The 20,556-nt window shown below is 40.0% G+C and overlaps 1 protein-coding gene across 1 annotated transcript in view; it reads right to left on the bottom strand.

The window, feature by feature from the left end:
• ZMAT4 (zinc finger, matrin-type 4) overlaps positions 1-20,556 on the bottom strand; it is a 290,370-nt gene that overhangs the window by 252,493 nt on the left and 17,321 nt on the right. The window contains exon 3 of the mRNA XM_011960748.1: positions 7,390-7,479. Coding sequence (XP_011816138.1) covers positions 7,390-7,479 — 90 coding nt within the window. The remainder of the gene's footprint in view (positions 1-7,389; positions 7,480-20,556) is intronic.

Here is a 20,556-nt window from a genome sequence, read left to right as displayed (position 1 = left end):
ATTACAAACCTTTAATTGTTCTCCCAAGAAATTGCTGGTTGGGAAATTAACAAAAAGAGGCTGAAGAAGAGAAAAGAAGGAAGAAAGAAAGGTGAGGGCGGGCTGGGGCGGCAGGGCAGTGAGGGGATAATTTGCTATAACAAAAGGCAATAAAAGGAAATTTTAAACATATGTCACATAGTACTTCATAATTATATCCACGAACATAATCTCTATCTTGGCCAAATGTGTGTAACTATAGCTCTCCACAAGAGATCCAATTCCAAACAAGTTTTAATGTTATAACTGGGTTATGGACTTGATTCCTTATTTTGCATATAAAACAACTATAAGCATTGCTAATTTTTCAAAGCATCTTTCTAAGTAAATATTGAATGAAAGTCAGTTTGAAGGGACCCTGCAAGTCTCTGCCTAACCAGGTCTCCCACAGGCCTTCCTCACTGTTACCTCTAAGGCTTTGCATAGCAGGCAGCTCTGCCAAGAACAGATGCCCCATCACGGTACAAATCTTCCAGAGCCTTCTAAAGCATCTGCCTTGGGGAAGCCATTGTTAAGCACTCCAGTTCCCACCAAAAAAAACACTTCTCTGATCATCAATTTCATTAGAGGCAGGGCCACACAAATTAGCCCTTGATTGTTTTTAAATTGCTTTCTGTATGATTTTTCTCTCCAACAACCTGATGAACTCCACATTTCAACCTTTTTCTGTGTCCTTGACAGTATGTGGCTCTGTACTCTGTACATAGTAGAAGCTCAGTAGAAACAGGCTGATTGATTAATTGATTATGAGGGGGCCCGTAGATCAGGAGATAATCCACAAGAAAGAAGAAAAAATTCCACAACAGAACACTTGACACACACTTTACAATTTACCATGCACCTTCACAAACATGATTTTATCTTGAGTCCCTTAACAATTCTGAGAGCCAGACAGGACAGCAAATCTATTCCTTGATTATTACCATGGTAATTGAGTTTTAGAAAGTCTAAAGCAAAGTTGTGAAACTCATGCGTAGCAGAACGGGGATAGAATCTCCACTCTAACTCTCAATGCTGGGTATTATGTAAGCTGGAAGCCAAAACACGTGGCACTTATTGGTAAATGCATTTCTCTTTGAGAACTGACCATGAAGTCAGCAGCAGACCATTTGAGAAGACAGGAGGACATTCGACAAAGTAAATGTCAATGTTACGCACAATGTCCCACCATCCCAACCTCGACTCCCACCTCTGCCATAGTACTGAGTGAATAATGTCCTCCTCCAAATTCGCATCAACCTAGGACACGCAATGTTATTTGGAAATAGGGTCTTGCACATGTGAGTAGTTAAGAAATGTCATATTGGATTATACTGGGCCATAAATCCAATTATTGGTGCCCTTATAAGAAGAAGAGAGAACACACAGAGATACACACAGAGAAGAAGCCCAGGTGTGGTGGTTCATGCCTATAATCCCAACACTTTGAGAAGCTGAAGTGGGAGGATCACTCAAAGCCAGGAATTCAAGACCAACCTGGGAAACAGCAAGATCCCATCTCTATAAATTTTTTTTTTTAATTAGCCAGGTGTGGTGGTGCACGCCTGCAATCCCATCTACATGGGAGGCTAAGGCTAGAGGATCCCTTGAGCCTGGGAGTTCGAGGCTGCAGTGAGCTATAATTGTGCCGCTGCATTCCAGCCTGGGTAACAGAGCAAGACCCCATCTCTAAAAATAAAAAACAAAAAAGAAAAGATAGACAGAGGCAGAGGTTTGTGTGGTACCATTACAAATTCAGCAACTGCCAGCATCTATGAGAGAGGCAAGGAAGAGATTCTCAGTCAGACTCTCCAGAGGAAGACCTTGCCCATGCCTCAATTTCACACTTATAGCCACCAGAACCACCAGAGAATAAATGCTCTTTGTTGAAGCCACCCAGTTGGTGGCAATTTGTTACAACAGCCCTACGTAGCCAACCGTGCTAGAACTTCATACTCAAGAAATACCTCTGAGTCTGTTTCCCTGAAGACATTGCCGATGCTGACTGCACCCTCCAAAGGGTCCTATCCCACTCTTTTTTATTTAGCTTACCCAAATCTATCCTTTAAGAAGTGGTTCAGTGTCACTTTCTCCAGGAAACCTTATCCAGCCCCATCCTATCAGGAGAGGCCAGGAACCCTTCACCACACCCAGGCATATGCTTATGGTAGCACTTATCACACTGCATCAAGATACATGGTCTACACATCTGACTTCCCAACTAGATCCTGATCTGTGCTGGGGAAGGTGTCCATGTCCCCCAGCGTTTTGCAGATGCTCATTACCTTCTTACGATGGGACATGGGACGTTGTGGAGCCGGATTACAGTATCCGAGTAAATCTCCTTTGGTTTTCTACTTTTCCAGCCATGTCTCTGTCAAGTACCAGCTGGGTGATCACAGTCAATTACTTAATCTCTCTATTGGCTTCTCTGCTAAATGGGGACAGTGACAACTCCTGCCTTCTCCAGGGTTTGTGAAGATGAAAATCACTCATATATGTAAAGCATTTAGAACATGTGTCGAAAGTGCCTGATAAAAGCCAGCCACTATTTTTACCCTGCCCAGAACAGCAATGCTACCTGGCTTCAGACCCAGTAATGGTTACAATGCCGAAAAATAAGATACCACTTCAGGATATGTGGGGAAAGACTAGGAATAGCATTTAGGGAAGCAGGATTTTAATCTCCGGTCTGACCACTTTGGGCAAGTCATGGTACTCCTTTATTTTCACCTTTGTAATAAGAAGGGTTTAGATTAGATTGATTCCTCCCCAGCTAGACTCTAGGATGTTTAGGGATTTATGAAAGTGACACTCAGCTTCTCAAGCTACAGAATATTTCAGATCTAAAGGAAAGCACGTATATTAAGAGTAATAACCCTGATGACACTAACCAAATGCCAAGCTTCTCTGTGTTTAGAGGGAATTATCTTAACTCCACATAAAAATACTGTTTACTTAACACTGACTTGTGGTTTTGGTCAGCAGTTACTTATAGTTTGCAAAAATCAAAGTATCAAAAAAAAAAAAAGCCTAGGTAAAACTAAATCACCTTTTTTACTTAAAAGTGCTGTTTCCCAAACAGATCATTTTCTCCCAAAGCATCTGACCCATGGGTGAGAACATAATAAAAGGGTGAAAAACTGAGAGTCTCAATAGACTGCGTGAACACTGAAGTCCTCTCTGTCTCTAACGCTAGAGGGATTACTGAAAATTTCTCCAAGGCAATTGACTATAACAATTTATTTCTCATTTAATTTTACTCTGTGGCCCCAAGGGAAAAATGTCTTCCAGGGGAAAAGAAATGTAAGATCCAAGTAAGGATTCTAAAGAGAAAAGCACGGGAAGAGAACATTTAAATAGCTGACAATGTCAAAACAGAAGATAGAAATGAATTTAGGTGTTTAAAACAACAACAACAACAGCAAAAGCCAAATGGGCTGAAGTAGAAATTGCAACAATAGACCTTAGAAGTAATAATAGGCTATTTGCTGCATTTGTAAGTAAATTTTGAGTTCCTATGAATGGGGTGGGAGCAGGGGTCATATGTGGTCAGGGTGTGGGAAATCAGGAACAAATTTTCTGTGTTTACAGAAGCCAGCACTAGTGGTATTCAGGGCAGATGTGAATGTTCTTCTCAATCAGTTAACAGGGGGATGCAAACCTGTCACAGCCCCTGGGAGCAGAGAAGCTGAGTAGGAACTAAGAGGCAAGCAGAATAAAGTGTTACAGCCTTCTTTTTTTTTTATTATTATTATTATACTTTATGTTCTAGGGTACATGTGCACAACGTGCAGGTTTGTTAAATATGTATACATGTGCCATGTTGGTGTGCTGCGCCCATTAACTCATCATTTACATTAGGTATATCTCCTAATGCTATCCCTCCCCCCTACCCCCTCCCCACAATAGGACCCAGTGTGTGATGCTCCCCTTCCTGTATCCAAGTGTTCTCATTGTTCAATTCCCACCTATGAATGAGAAAATGCAGTGTTTGATTTTCTGTTCTTGGGACAGTTTGTTGAGAATGGTTCCCAGCTACATCCGTGTCTCTACAAAAGACATGAACTCATCATTTTTATGGCTGCATAGTATTCCATGGTGTATATGTGCCACATTTTCTTAATCCAGTCTGTCACTGATGGACATTTGGGTTGGTTCCAAGTCTTTGCTACTATGAATAGTGCCGCAATAAAAAGAAACTACCATCAGAGTGAACAGGCAACCTACAGAATGGGAGAAAACTTTTGCAAACTACCCATCTGACAAAGGGCTAATATCCAGAACCTACAAAGAACTCAAACAAATTTACAAGAAAAAAACAAACAACCCCATCAAAAAGTGTTATATCCTTCTGAGAATACAGGGTGCTAGTGGAGAGAGTATCAGTAATAATAATACATGCAGAAAGTGCTTTGAAAACAAAATACTAAACAAATATGACTTATGTCAGTTGGGCCTTATGATAAATCTATACATTAGATATTATTATTATTATTATTATTATTATTATTATTAGAGACAGTGTCTCACTCTATTGCCCAGACTGGAGTACATTGGCACATTCATAGCTCACTGCAGCCTCTGACTCCTAGACTCAAGCAATCCTCCAGCCTCAGCCTCCTGAGGAGCGGGGGCTATAGATATGCACCACCACATCTGGCTAATTAAAAAAAAATAAATTGTAGACACAGGGTCTCCTATGTTGCCCAAGCTGGGCTTGAACTCCTGGCCTCAAGTGTTCCTCTTGCCAGCCTCCCAAAGTTCTGGGTTTACAAGTGTGAGCTATTGTACCCACTCACCCAGAACAGCAGTGGTCCCTGGCCCCAGACTCAGCAATGGCTTCAATGCCCAAAATTAAGACACCATTTCTTATTCTCCAGACAACATCTTTGTATATTCAATCTCTCAATTCTTAGGTATGAGTCTGTACAAAAGAAAGTTGATTCATATAATTACCAACATACACTCTTAAAGTTCCTGAGAAGTACTGGGGGTGACTTTCATGCTGTGTACCATAGATCAAAATGCATAGTGGAAATCACATATTCACCTATAAATGTACACACAGTGTAACAAAAGCATCAACTATCACTTTCAAAAAGTGATGATTTTATTGCTTTTTCTGTTTACTGGTTTGCTTTTATATTATGCTCAATAAATCATAGAAAAATGATTTGATAAATAAATCATTGGTAGATCAAGGTTTTCAAAACCCGGGAAACAGCAGAGAAAGAAGTTTTCCATGGGGCTTTTGATAAAGAATGCAAACAGATGCTTCTTGCTCTGAAATCCAAATACCTTCCCCACTGTAAACTGTCCTTGCTGTTACTGGCAGCACCAGAGCTTGAGTTAAGGGGATTGTGCACCTGACTGGAGTGGCAAGGACCATCTTGAGTCTCTACAAATACAACATTAGCTTGAGTCCAGTCATCTCTGTTTGCCACTGTAAACCTTCCCTAGGAGCTCAGATGTAAGTGCAACATTCATTATTACAACGTGAGCAGACAGAAAATAACCGGTGTACAAATAGCTAATTGTCAAGTGGCCATGAACCCCATTGTCTCTGACCATTAGCATAAGACACTAAATGGCTATTAAATGAAGGGATTCAGATCTGATTGCTGGGTAATTTCAAGAAGTGAAAAAAGAATTCTATTCTTTCTGCTAATAGACACTCTCCCAATGGGAAGCACGATTCCAGTAGCCATAGGGTTCCGAGGTTCCTTACATGTAGGCCAACTGTCCCGTGGCTTAAGATTTTCTGACAGGAATGTGCCTAGGAAATTGGTATCCTCCTCCCTCACTCCTACGGCCTCCATCTGGTAAAATCCATTCATGCCCCCATGCTCCAGCTCAAATGCCAGCTCTTCAGGAACACCTTCCCTGACCAGAGCCCCTTGGCATTATCCATTTGCCTTTTATCTTCATGGTTCTTTGTGCAAGATGTTAATAAACACATATGCTGTGATATTATAGCTACTCTTTATACAGTGTCAATCTCTGATACTACATTATGAATTTCTTTAAGGCAACACTGCGTCTTATTTATCTATTTCCTCAGTGCTTGCATGTGATGCTTGGCAAGTCACAGAACACCTCCTATCTACCATTTCATTTAATGTTCACCATAGTCCAATGAGGAAAGTAAAATATGATGATTATGGCCTGCCTGATTGAGAAAACCGGGGCTCCAAGAGATCAATTATTTGTCCACGGTCCTACAGCTAAGGGCTAAAAAAAACTAGACTCAGTCCTGGCTCTTAGCAGCTTGCAAAGTTTTCATGACATCTTTTGCTTCCAATAAGCTCTAAAGCTGCTTCACCAAGGCAGTAAAGACAGATCCACAGTGTTCCAGATTAGTCTGTGTATGAACAGCTCATTTTGTGACACCAAGAGGCATGCTTAGAATTTGTTAAAAACACCAGCCCTGATGCTCACAACCTTTGCTCACAGGCAGTTCTCTTGCTCCCTCTTTTTTTCCCCTGTGAAAAATACACAAGTGAAGATTTTGTAAATTTTCTTCAACGATCATATATTAATTTTTAATGAGAAAAGAAAACCGTCATCTACATGGCAGCAGAAAGAAAACAAGATCACAAGCCCACGGATGGTGTGGGGTGTAAATTCTATGCCTGCAGCCTCCTCTTAACTCAAAGTGTGAGGAATTTCTGTGTTTAATCCTCAGTATTTATCAGGAGGAGCCTCTGCAGCCGGTGGATATGAATATTCTACTCATTAGGAAAAGTAACCCCTGCTGGGAGGAAGGAATGTTTATTTCATCAGCCTTTGCCTTGGCCTGGCTGAAATAAGCCCTTTGCTCTGACTTGACACCCTCAAAGCGACTTTATAATTGTCATTTGTCTTCCCAAGCAAATGTTCCTTCAGAGAGAGGGATCAAGAAGCCTGGGTATTTTTATTTGCAAGATATGCACACTCTTCATTATAAATTAACAAACAAGGCATTCTGTTTTACACACCAGAGGAAAAATGAAGTATGTAAAAAGTGAAGTATCTAATATTTCTGACAGATTTGCCCCTGAGATCCTGTCTTCTTAATACTTCATCGTGTTGTGGTCCTGCCTCCCTCACCCAGCCTTGCTCCCTGCCCTGCAACCTCTGTGTATTCTCACTATTTATGGTCCCAGTGCAATGTCATCAGAAACTCCTCCAACACTATATGGGCAAATTCTGGTAGGAAAAAAAAAAAAAACTCTCTATATATTATAATATCTGTAATATTTAATAAGAACTATCTCTACTCACTCAGCTTTTCTACGAATCTGGACTAGACTACAATTCCTACACCTGCAAAGTTCTCAGTACACAGAACAAATCATCTGAGGATATCACATGGCACCAGATACTCACATTTTCTGACCGGAGCCTCTTGGCAGGACACCCTCCATCCCTGGGGTGAAGCATGTAATACAGTCGGACTTTGCTTGCATGTTTTCGACTCTGAGAAGGAAAAGCAGAAGCAGATACTGTAAAAGAGAAGCCATTTCAAATCCTTTGAAACCTAGCCAGTGCCCGCAAATGCAAAAAGAAATGTATTTTCAGTAGAAGACACTTCTGCATACTCCTGTGAGGGATGTAGGATGTAGTTTCAAATAGGTTAAGTGGCTTGCCCCAAGTTGTAAAGCCAATGTAATTTCAAGATGAGAAAACACAGTAATGAAGAAGGTGAGGCATTGAAATCATTTAGCCTAGGGTGGATAATATGCTATATTTAATTTTCCTCAAAAATAAAAACAAATAAGCAAAGGAAATAACATAAGGATCAATTGTGATGAGAAGAGGCACAGTGATCTCTCTCACTACTGCTGCCTTACCCTCAGGGTCTGGGGACAATGCCTCCCTGGGAGCCTGGTACACCTCACCCCCAATAGAAGCCTTTTCTCATGGCTCTCCCACACATAGGCTTCATTAATAAGCTGTCAAAAGGGATGCAATTCTCTAAGTCAGATATCATAAGCAAACTAAAGACAATTGTATGTCAGTCTGCGGACTGACCACAGCCTAAGCTACCTGCCAGCAGATGATGCAGTTGAGCAAATAGAGACCTGTGTTCTTCGGAATTAGCAGGATTGTTGATTTCTGGCTATACTGACTGGTCCATGCCCAGCATGGAGAAACTGATGCTTTCTTTGTTCCCTATTTCCTCTACTTTGCCCAATGGAGAGTTTCATCCCGGATTCCCATCACGTTTAAAGAATACAGCAGTTCTAACTTCAAGTTTCTACCTGAGGCAGGATGGAAGTGTGAAAAGAACACTAACAGTCATCAGACATTCAGAATCTGGGTTCCAGCTCTACCACTTCCTAGCTGTGTGATATTAGACCAGTCTCTTATTGGAATGTGTTTATATCAAAATGAGTCTCATTTTCTCCATGTACAAAATGAATACCACAATATTTGCTAGAGTGTCATAAGAATCAAATGAGACATTGCATATGAATAATTGCAATCTGTGTAATATTAAACATTTCTTGCTGTTGACTGCATCACCTCTCGAATCTATTGTTCCCTAATTCCAATACCCCTTCCTTTTCCTTTACTCAGAGGTTACTTCCTCCTTTTCCAGACTTTTGTTCCACTATGACTTTATTTACAGTTGCATCCTAGCCCATCTCCTGGATGTTGGTTTACTTTTGTGAATCAGCCACGAAGGCAAAGTGATGTTCAGAGAACACACAGCAGGTTGCATCTTGTTTACAGGATAAATTGTAAATCCTTCCTGTCCATTTTCTTCATTCATCACTTTCTTAATTCCTGTATTCTGCCTGGAGCAAGAAGACCATGCTTTTGGACAATTCCTGAACACTTTTAAGGCCTTTAAATGAGTTTAAAAGTGACAATGAAACATGAAAAATTTTTACAGATGTGTAAAAGTACTGAAATGTGACTTGGAAATATATTGTCAACACTTACAGCACCATTTCTAGGTTAATAGTAGGTTTTAATCAAAGGTCATCTGGAGGTTTTTTTTTTTTTGTCTAGATTTCTTAAGAGAAACAGACATGTAGATGTATGTCAGATGAGTCAATATTATTATGTGGCTTCTACATGTTTTTGAAAATGACTGTGCAGGCTTATATTTTTCTCTTTGCAAATAAATTTGCAGCTTAGTAACATCTGTACATATTTTCTGCCATTTTTCTGAGGTTATTTTAGAGGTAAGGAAGGAGTCATCTTTATATTAGGACTACTACTGCAGTCAAAAGAATAAAAAGGAACATCTAAACTGCAAGATGCTGGCTGTGGACAGAGCCTGAGCTGGTGAAAAAGCACACAGATGATAATGGGTGGAAAAACAAGTGGGAACAATGTGAGCTCAAACGTGGCTAAAGTGGATTTTCAATTTTGCATTTGTTACCATAGAAGAGCTTCTTTTCACATTCCCTGCATTATCCACCTCCTAAAGCTCTGGATTTCCAGAGAATGAAATTATGGCAAAACTGGAAATCTCATCACGCGGCCTGGTTTGTGGCTGTTTTGTCATTTTTCTTTCTCCCCCTCTTTTAATCTAAAGTATTCCATTTCTTTTGAAAAGACCTTCTAGTAGAGGCAGAGTTCACTGAGTTGTTTAATTACACTTAGACAAACTAGTTGAACCATTAGGAAAATAAATGCCAAGCTCTGATATGAAGCTGTTAGTGATGTGAGATGTTGGGATTTGAGGCTTATTAGTGATTTTGATCAGTACAGGCCTGTTTTCCTCCCTCAGCCCCACCCCCCCCCCTCCAGTTTTGGCGGGAGAAGGAATGGCTACACCACAAGCAGTGCCCTTGCCTATGGTTTACGGTGAGGGAAATCAGAGCTTTGGCAAATACCACCTGATTCTGGAATGATGGCGGAGGCATCCTCGTTCATCATGTAGCAGCATTCCTTTTGCCTGGGCACCTTTTTTCCCTCTCTTTGCTTTCCCCAGGGTGCCTGGACCAGATCCAATGCCTTCCCTGCCCACAACTTCCAGCAGGAAGTGAAAATCTGCAGACTTCTCAAGGGGAGGAGTGTGGAGTCACATTCCCGATTAGTCTGACTCAAATCCAAAGCTGCTTCCAAATTATGTTGGTTGACAAAGGGAAAGAGGTTCCCTGCAGATCCTTCCTGGGCTTTCTACAGCTTGCCCTGCCTCCGACCTAGGCCTGTGGCACCTGAGGATGGAGACCTGCCAGGAAGCCCCCTTCTTCCTTCGTCCTTCCCTCCCTCCCTCCCTCCCTTTCTTCCTCCCTTTCTTTCTCTCTCTCCCTCTCTTTTTTTTTTTTTTTTTTTTTGTGACAGAGTCTCATTCTGCTCACTCTGTCACCCAGGCTGGAGTGCAATGGCACAATCTCAGCTCACTGCAACCTCCACCTCCCAGGTTCAAGCAATTCCCCTGCCTCAGCCTCCCTGGTAGCTGGGATTATAGGAGTGCGCCACCATGCCTAGGTAGTTTTTCTATTTTTAGTAGAGACGAGGTTTCACCATGTTGGCCAGGCTGGTCTGTAACTCCTGGCCTCAGGTGAGCTGCCCACCTCAGCCACCCTTTCCTTTCTTCCCAGCTTTCTCACCTCTCTCTCTAGATGAGACTCTCTGAGACACTTACAGTGTCTTCCTCTAACTGGCTCCTTTCTACCCCGTACCTACTGGAAATTCTTTGGGATTTGGCACAGTAATCTCACTCCTTTCAATTTATTCTAAAAGACAAACAAATGAACAAAAACTTTCCTAAAACAAGAAAGTTAAAATTAATTGAAACAAAGATGTCCATTGCAGCATTACCTAAACAGGAGCAAAAAATTAGTGAGACAACTGCAGATTTAACAACAGAAGGCTGGATAAAGCAGCCGTGGCATGCCCTATGTTAAACGGAGAATTGGGGGTGGAGGAACCTTTACATATATATATATATATATACACACACACACATATACACACACACTCACATATATATATAACGGTTTTTAAATGCATGTTTTATATATATATATGTATGTACATACATATATAATGAATATTGAAAGAAAAATGCTAAACTCAAAACTGCACAGATACTATGATCACAATTACATAAAAGTGCATAAGTAGATAACACAGGTAGAAAAGAAAAAGGAAAAAACATGATTTCTTAGGATACGTGGAGTATGATTGGCTTTCATTTTTTATTTTTATAACAAATTTGCCAATAACATAAATATAATAATAATAATTTTGCAATGTTTAAGCCATTTTGATTTTGATTTATGTACACTTGTTACCCACAATTATTGTAATTAGTAAAAAGCATCACTGATCAGAAACGTTATTAACATATACTACTATAATTGACCACATTTCCATCTACCCTTGTTAATGTCTTATTAACATTCAAAATGCATTTTTGTTTCATTGGAGAACTTGGTATTAGATGAGCCTTCTTAACCCAAGAGCAATACATGCTACTTCCAATTTTAAAACTTGTTTTTAGTACATACAAATGCCAGGGTACATAAGTGTCACTTTCACTTTCTGTGTATAAATAGAGACTGGAGGATGGGGAGGCCTAAGCTATACACACAACTACACTGCAAAGGGCTAGAGGAAAAGACACTTATGAAACTGGCTCTTACATCATCCAAATAAACACAAGCAACAACACATCCTTATTACTTTTTCCAAGGTTTATTAGTACCAAAATTTCCACTGCTCTTAAGAGTCTGAAAAGACAGGAAAACTGCCAAGTGAAAAGAACTTTAAGAAGAAAAAAATACCCACATGTTAAATGTATATATTACAGAGTTTCAGGAGAAAAAAAAGAACCATTACATTAAGGGAAAAGACATGAAAAAGAAATAACAATCTCTTCCAATTGCACTGAGAGTCAATCCCAGGCTCTTTTTTGCATTAATATTTGCATTTTGAGCAAAAGTCATTGCTTTCATTCAAAACACATCAACTTTAAGCTTCCCAGATCGACCAGAAATTACCAACTCTTCCATTTTAATTAAAGCCTTTGCCCCCGATCCTAGGCATTGTGCAGGGACAGACCTATCTGAAGATTAGTTTCTTTTGCTGAAACAATCTCTTGGCACTCAAGGAAATAGTCTAAAATGGAAATTCAGGCCAGCCTTCTCTTTGGGGGAATAAAGAACAAGACAAACCTCTATTTCAGATGTATTGCTGTGAAAGAAGGAGGCGAAACACATAGAAATAGAATGGCTTTTTGCCTCACCTAAATAACCATCTTCCATTATCACGCATGCCTCAAAAAAATTCACAACTCAAATTTGCTTCCAGCAGGGCTACTGATTTCTGGTATCATAAAATGTGGCAATAACAAAGCAACCTTATATTTGCATAATGCTTCAGGCAGTCTTTAAAGTCCTTCCAGGATCATCATCTCATTTCATCCCGGAATCACAGTTGTGAGGCTGGCAGGAGAGGTGCTATCTCAAATAAGCTTAAAGATCCATTTCTGATTTCCTAGATAAGTCTTCCACCATCTTATTTCATCAGAGGGATCTAATTATACCTCTTCTAGCAACCAGCTAAAATAAGCCAAGGACCTCAATAAAACAGGAAAACCTGGAACAAAGAGTGATTCTCACATGCCACCACATTTGAGGTCATTCCAGGGAGAAGAGGAGCCAATAGGGAAAGGACAGCAAACACCAAACGTCTAGCACACTGGGATTCCTGCAAAACAACTGCTGATGTGAGATGAGGGACTCCATCACACAGGATGAAACGAAAGGGAATCCTAGCAGAACCCCAGGGAGCATCCCTTCACTGAGGGCCCCAGGGATGAGCCCTGGAAAAGGTGCAGCATGGCCTCACTAGGAGGCAGGGTTAAATGCAGAGAAGCCAAATAGAAAACCACAAGTGTTGGGGATTCCCTCTAATGAATGGAACTCTTTTCCAAACGGATGTATCTTCCCTTATTTGCCAGGGGAAGAACATTGGGCACAGAAACTCCCTGTACCTGGAGTGAAAGATGGGTCAACTAAAACTCTAGGAAGAGAAAACTGGTCCCTAAAGGAAGGCTTCACCAACACAGGGAAGGAAGAAGTCAAACTCCTCTGCTGGAAGATTCCGCAGTGCCAGGTCCCAGGCCTCCTGCCCAGGCCACTGGGCTACTGAAATAGTGCTAAAATCAGATCAGAAGATCCTAAAAGGATTTAGGTAGATGATGGAAAGATCCAAGGCCAATCACACATAGCAGGGACACATGGCTGGCCTTAATAACCTTCTGCTCTGCCAAAGATTAGTGGTATCTATAAAAAAACTGTGAAGAAAATATGAAAGAAGACTTTTGAGAAACTCTCAAGGAAATTAAGCAATTGTTTGCAAAATATTTACTACAATAAGTAGAAGTTTTGAATGGCACATGTTTTTTCTCATTTAATTCAAGAAAATATCAACAGGGTAAAAGCTGAAAGATGAGATAAGACAACAGATTGAGATAAGGTATTAGGGTCTGAGTTAATACAGAGTGGAAATTTAAAACATCATAGCTTAATTTTGAAGGTTTTTCAGTTTAATAGCAAAATCAACACGGCAGATCTATGTAGAAGTCAAGATGGAGACAATTTCTAGAATGCTTAAAATAAAAAGTAAAACAAGAAAAAAAGAAATTAAAGATCTTATACATGAAAAACCAGAACAAATGTAATATGGCTTTAATAGCAGAATAAACAAATACATGGAATATAATAGAAAGTCCCAAAATAGATTCAGTAATTTGGGACCAAAAGAAAACTAGGAAAATATATTTAACCTTGTGATGGGAAAGTTTTCTAAGCAAAGAAAGAAAAAAAAGGAAGACTGATGGACCTGGCTACAAAAAAATAAGTGTTTTCAATCTGAAATACCTATATATAAGAAACAACCCACAAAGTAGGAAAAATATTTGCAGCACGTAAAAGAAAATGGCTTACTATCTTTGAGATCAAAAGTGTCCTCACAAATTTATTCAGAAAGAAACAACATTAAAATAGACAAAGGATAGAAATAAGAATTTAGAAATACTAATAGTTAAAAGACTTACAAAAAGAAATTCATCCAAATGCTACTTTACAACTGTTTAATTTTAAAAATGTGTTTCTTTCACCCATCAAATTGGCAAGGATTTACAAAATATACATATCCATATTGGTGAAGATGCAGAAAAAGCTAGCACTTGTGTACATAGATAGATAATAGGCATGTAAATTGATACAAGCTTCCTGGATGGAGATTTTGCAATATATATCCAAAGCAAAAACTTGCTTGATTCAACAATCCTACTTCTTTGAATGTATTCTAAGGAAACAATCAGAGACATGTATTGCCATTTATTTATAATAGTAAACATGGGAAAATAAGTTAAATGCCCTAAAACAAGAGGGATAAATATTATAATATATCCATATAATAGATACCAAAGAGCCACTGGCAAACATAATAATAATATTCAATGACATAAATATGCATATATAAATTTTAAAAGGCAGTTTCTAATCAGAATGTACATTTTTAAACAAAAATGTGTATGCATCTGTATGCATATACAAGGCAAAGATCTAGGAAGAAACATACAAAAGGATTAGCATTGTTTATATGGATTACGAGTGATTTTAAGTTTTCTTATTAATGTATTTTTGAAATTTTAGATTACTTAGAAGACCAAATCATTCCAATAATCAGAAGGAAAAATAATCATTTTAAAGATTCATTCTAATACTGATGATTTATCATTCTAATAGAGGAAAACATGTCCCAGAAAGACCAAGAGATTTTCTCAAGATCCCACAACCTACAAGTTTTCAGCAAACAGGGATTATATCTGTTGGTTTCACTGTTGTATCCTCAAAATCTATCACAATGCCTGACACATGGCTGGTGCTCAATAAAGATTTGTCATTTCAGTGATTCAACATGTAAAGGAAAGAATAAGGCAACCTCAGAACAAGAACCCAAGACCCTTGAAGAATTCAGACCATTGTGTAAAAGTGTTGTGTACATTTGAAATATGTTGTTACAGATCCCTTTGCATTCAAAAAATGAAATTGAAAGCCTCACAGATCTACTTCCATCTCTAAACTCCATGGCTGCAGTACAGGTCAGAGAGGGGCAAGGGAGCCCGCAGACCAGAGACAGTCCTAAGTGGCAGTGCCCACAGGCATTTGACAGAGTGCACGGCGGAGGAAACCTCTCAGTAGATGAGTTGATGGACTGCAGTTGAAGCATAAGCTCTGAAGAAACTGAAGGTTTCCTGCAACTAGTGCAAAAGAGGAGATTCAGAGTAGCAGTTGTCTTGCTGCAGAGTCCATGGCTCAAACAGAGGCAGTGTGTTGAGGAAGAGAGGTTTGGAACAAGGCAGCGTTAACTCCTCTACTGTTTCCAAGAATCAGAGATCCACTAGATACTAGCTCGGTAAAGTGTCCTTTAACCTGTGGTCAGATATATAGGCTTCTGTGGCTGAATGTATCATGACTTAGCTTTTAATTATAGGATCATGGACGTTTGTTTTATTCTGGACTGAATTGTGTTGCAACCCTAATCCCCAATGTGACTGTATCTGGAAGCAGGGTCTGTCAGGAAGTAATTAAGGTTAGGTGAAGTCACAAGGGTGGGGACCCAACCGATAGGACTGGTGTCTTTATATGAAAGGCAAGAGACACCAGAGATTGTGCTCGTTCGCTCTCTCTCTCTCTGTCCATGTGCACAGGGAAAAGGCCATGTGAGGATACAGCAAGAAGGCAGCTGTCTACATGCCAGGAGAGAGCCCTCGCCGGAAACCAACTCTAGTGGCACCTTGATCATGGACTTCTAGCCTCCAAAACAGCAACAAAATAAATGTCTGTTGGTTAAGCCCCCAAATATGGTATCTTGTTATGACACAGCCTAGGCTGACTAATGTATATGCCATCCATCTACACTTGATGTTCTCCTGGGGTCTTTCTTCTTCTACACAGTAATCAGTTCAATTTCCAAAAGCAAAAAGGGTAGTCTCAATGTTTCTAGAATTAGGTCGCTTCGTTTCTTCCAAAATATGGCATTTAAAATGAAGAACACTTATCATAAAAAGTATTAGGAAAAAGCAAATTTTTGCTGGAGAAAAAATCATGTACAGTGGGAGATGCAGTGCCCGTGATTGTGGAAGCATGTTTGTAATCATCTATGTGGCTGTCTGCCTACACAAGTGACTACATTGATGTGTTACAATTTTAAATAAAAGTCCTGCAACTCAAAAAATTAAATTACCACCAAAGCCTGGAGGAACAGTTTTCTGTGGTGTTCAGTACAGAGCTAAATATGTCTCCATGATGTCTGTGCATTTTAAACGGAGTCACATGAGAAATAAAAGAACACAGGCTCATCTAGGCCTCTATTTGCTGTTTTGGGGAAAAAGTGCTATTTCCCCAGAAAGTCCTTGAAGAGAAGTTAAAGTTAGGGATAAGGGAAAAAATAAAGCCATTGTGATCAGTGATTAAAGTCAGAGAAGACTGGGTAATGTGAAGTAACAAAGCTATCAAATCCTTCTGAAATATGGAATCTTAAACAACATGAGCCAATCCTGGGCTACAGTTTACAACATCTCGGGTTTCTTCTGTAAAATTTGTGGCTGGACTAAGAAAAATTATAGCACTTTATAAAAATAGCACTGTGTGGAGGCCAAAAATTAACCCCACCACTGGCAAGGGCAAAGACTAGTGTGATAGCCACCGATTTCTTTCCTTTTTTTTATAAAGTCGTGAGTTTATTGCATATGTAACAAAATGAACCTGACCTCCTGGGTCCAGCCTGCTGTACAATTACTGTTTGTTTTGTGTTTCCAGCTGATTCCATAACCACATTAAATACAAGTAGTATTTCATTAAATACTTTTGATTTTGACATAAAACAGAACATTAGTGTACAACTTTCACAAAATAAATCAGCGATAAAAACAGTGGGAAGGATAACAAGGATAGCAGCAATACTTAAAAACAAGACATTACAAAATAAATTTAAAAATACATGATAAAGCGGTTGAGAAACAAAAATAAACAAACTTTTTAAATCCATACTATGTTTCGGGAAGGCTGCCATGCAGCACACACCCGGCTGCAGATGGGTGGGTGGAGGGGACATTTTCTCTGCAGAAAGCCTTTCCTGACATCTCAGATTGGGTGATGACCTAATCTGAATTTGGACCATACAGCTGAACAAACTTAGGGGTCGAAATTTGATCTGGTGGCAGATTCTCTTTTCAGAACTTGAAAGAGCCCTTTTCCTGTCGCTCCGGCCCTCCCAAGCAGCCTCAGCTATTCCTACTGAAAGCACTGGAGGAGCGGTATTTGCTACCTCCCTGAGTGTCAGCTGATGGCCACTGGTGAGGGTAAGTCAGGCCCCTGAAGCCTCTGGGCAGAGGGGCGGGAGGCATGGCTGGATCACCTGGGACCACCAAGAGGGGTGACACAGAGATCACATGTGAATGGATAGCCACCTATTTCAAGTGAGGTTTAGTCTGTGGGAAGAAACAAGGGGCAAGAGTCTCCACCCTTATGTGAATGACAAGGCAAGCAGGGCAGTCCCTCAGACAACCCCAATGAGGTCAACGGCTGCAACAAGGCTCCCTGGAACTCCCCCAACCTACTCTGATCACCTCATTATTCTGTACAACATTTTTACATTAGATTCTCTTTTTATCCTATTATTTTATACTTTGTAGCATGTACCATTAATTATTCTCAAACTGAACTCTGTTATTTTGAGTGAATCTTCCATTTCTCTTGATCCAACCCCATAACACACCTTTAAATATTCTGCACAGGGCTGTTTCTCTTTAAATACTCGTTAACTATTTAAGTAGCTAGGTAAGTCAGATTACAGAACACAAACAAAACTCCCTTTAAACAAAGTAATAATAGAAGAAGAAAAAGTTGGATTAACTAAACAAATAAAATAGTAGAGTACTTGCTGAACAAAGGGATTCTCCATCTCTCAGCAAATTATATTTTAAAAGTCAAATTCCTAGGGCGCACTTAAAATGTGACTTTATTTTTGAAGATTTTGTATCCACATTATTTTCAAAAAATACTTCTAGGAATACATAACATTTATAACCTGAAAAAAGTAATCAGTGAATTCTATAAAGAACATTTCTCAGTGTAAAATAATGTGCACAGAACAGCATATCTATCTCTCCTATCTCTACACTAATTTTGCTCTCCCCATCCTTGAGTCAGTTTTTTGCCCAGAAAATTACCCAGTGGAAGTGGGGCAGGGCTGAAAATTCTCTCACCAATGCAGCTGGGGCCAGCAATAATATTGTAGAAAAATAGGTGAGTAGCTTTGTTTCACCTAATGACGGGAAAACAGAAATTTTTTCTTTTGAATCCCATCTTTCTGAGTCCCCAAACACAGTTGAGTACTCCAAAGCATGTCTGATTATTCCAGCAATATTTGTTTTATTTAATCCAACTATACAGGCCTTAGAGGAAGCAGGCACATGCTGCCAGCTGCAATTCCATTATCACCTGCAGCTCAACCCCCACCTGCTTTTCAATTTTTCTATTTGCCTACTCAAAGACCCAGATTTCAGTCTGTTTGCAGGTTGCTTTCAATTGACGGCAGGATTAAAGGAAAACAGGGAATTTCTGAAATACATAATCCATCATCTCTAGCTAGGTGGTTGAGTAGAAGATTTTTTGAGTTGCAGGACCTTTATTTTAAATTGTAATGCATCTTCTACTCCACCACCTGGCCAGAGAGGCTGGATTATGTATTCTGGAAATGTATTATCAGTATTTAATCAATACTAATATGGTTTGGCTGTGTCCCCACCCAAATCTCATCTTGAATTGTGACTCCCACAATTCCCACGTGTTGTGGGAGGGACCTGGTGGGAGATAATTGAATCGTGGTACAGTTTCCCCCATACTGTTCTCATGGTAGTGAATAAGTCTCACAAGATCTGATTGTTTAATAAGGGGAAACCTCTTTTGCTTGGCTTTCGTTCTCTCTTGCCTGCCACCATGTAAGGTATGCTTTGGCCTTCCACCATGATTGTGAGGCCTCCCCAGACATGTAGAACCTCTTTTTCTTTATAAATTACCCAGTCTCAGGAATGTCTTTATCAGCAGGGTGAAAACTGGACTAATGCAAGTACCCAACACCCCCAGAAGCACCCAGAGCTCCATGTCATGCCTCTCCCTCAACTAGAGGGACCAGAGAGGAACCAGAGAGAAACACAGGCAGAGGTTTACGCTTCTAGAGGTGAGGGCACGCAGAGCGCCCCATCCTCGGGACAGCTGAGAGGAGACTGCCAGAGGTCAGACTGCAAGAGTCCTTTCCTTTCCATTCTCTCTCAGTTTGATGCCTGGATCACCTATTCAGAATCACAGGGAGTTTTTTTAAAAGCCAGGTTTCTGACTGAGTAATAAGAATTACTAGGGATAGAGTTTTGGGCATTAGCTTTTTCACCAGCTCCCCCAGTGCTTCCTAGGAAAATGGATTTTAAAAAATCGCGGCTTTCTTTTCCTCTCCTTTCTAACTCTCCCCTCTCTCCCTGGTGGCTGCCAATCCCAGATTGGCAGGAAAATAAACCAGACGGAGTGAGCTGTATTCTGGCTTCAGCCGGATAGCACTTCAGTGAGAGGCAAAATCAGGGAGAAGCAGTCTCAAGGCCAACCTGCCGGCAACCTGGAAACAGTAGGCTGAGAGGTGCTGAGCGTGAAGGAAGCCCACTTTTGGCAGGGGCACTGCTCTAATGCCTTCCAGCTCTCAAGCTCTTCAACTGCCAGTTTTCATTCTCGGAATCTTATCTTTCCCTCCCCTCCCAACTTTCCTTCTCCTCTTCCTAACCACCTTCACAACCTTGCCCTTCAGCTATCCGACCACCCTACTGAAACTCAGTACAGACGCTCCTTGACTCACGATGGGATTTCTCCCCATAAGCCTGCGGTAAACTGAAATTGAAATGCATCAACTAAATCGAAATGCATTTGATACCCCTAACCTACCCGACACCATAGCTTAGCCTGGCCTACCTTACACATACTCAGAACACTTACATTAGCCTACAGCTGGCAAAAACCAGAAAGCCTGTTTTATAATATACGGTCAACACTCTCATGTGAATTATTAAATACTGTACTGAAGTATGACTTCTCCAGTAGGTGTATCGTTTTCTCATAAAGTCAAACAATTGTTAAGTTGAAACATTGTAAGTGGGGGACTGTCTATACTTCCAGAAAGAACCACTATCTTTCCTCCTATATCAAATCGCTTGCTCAGTGTTCCTGTTTTAGTCCAGAGCACTGACATTCTTGTAGGCAACGGGCACAAAACCAAGAGAAACAAAAATATTGGAATATATGAACCAAGAATTTTAAATAAGAAAGATAAGTATATTTAAGAAGTTGAGAAGATATTACCAATATGAAGCAAAAACATGAAATCATAAAAAATATAAGGCAGACATATTAAGTAGCAGAAATATATGCCATGACCAAGTAAGATATATTGGTTCAATAGATGAAAACCCATTAACGTAATGTACCATATTTATAGAAGGAAAAACAAAAACTCTATAATCATCTCAATAGA

The sequence above is a fragment of the Colobus angolensis genome, unplaced genomic scaffold, assembly GCF_000951035.1.
Source record: "Colobus angolensis palliatus isolate OR3802 unplaced genomic scaffold, Cang.pa_1.0 Scaffold52, whole genome shotgun sequence".
NCBI classification, from domain to species: Eukaryota; Metazoa; Chordata; class Mammalia; order Primates; family Cercopithecidae; genus Colobus; species Colobus angolensis.
This window is presented reverse-complemented; position numbering and strand designations above follow the sequence as displayed.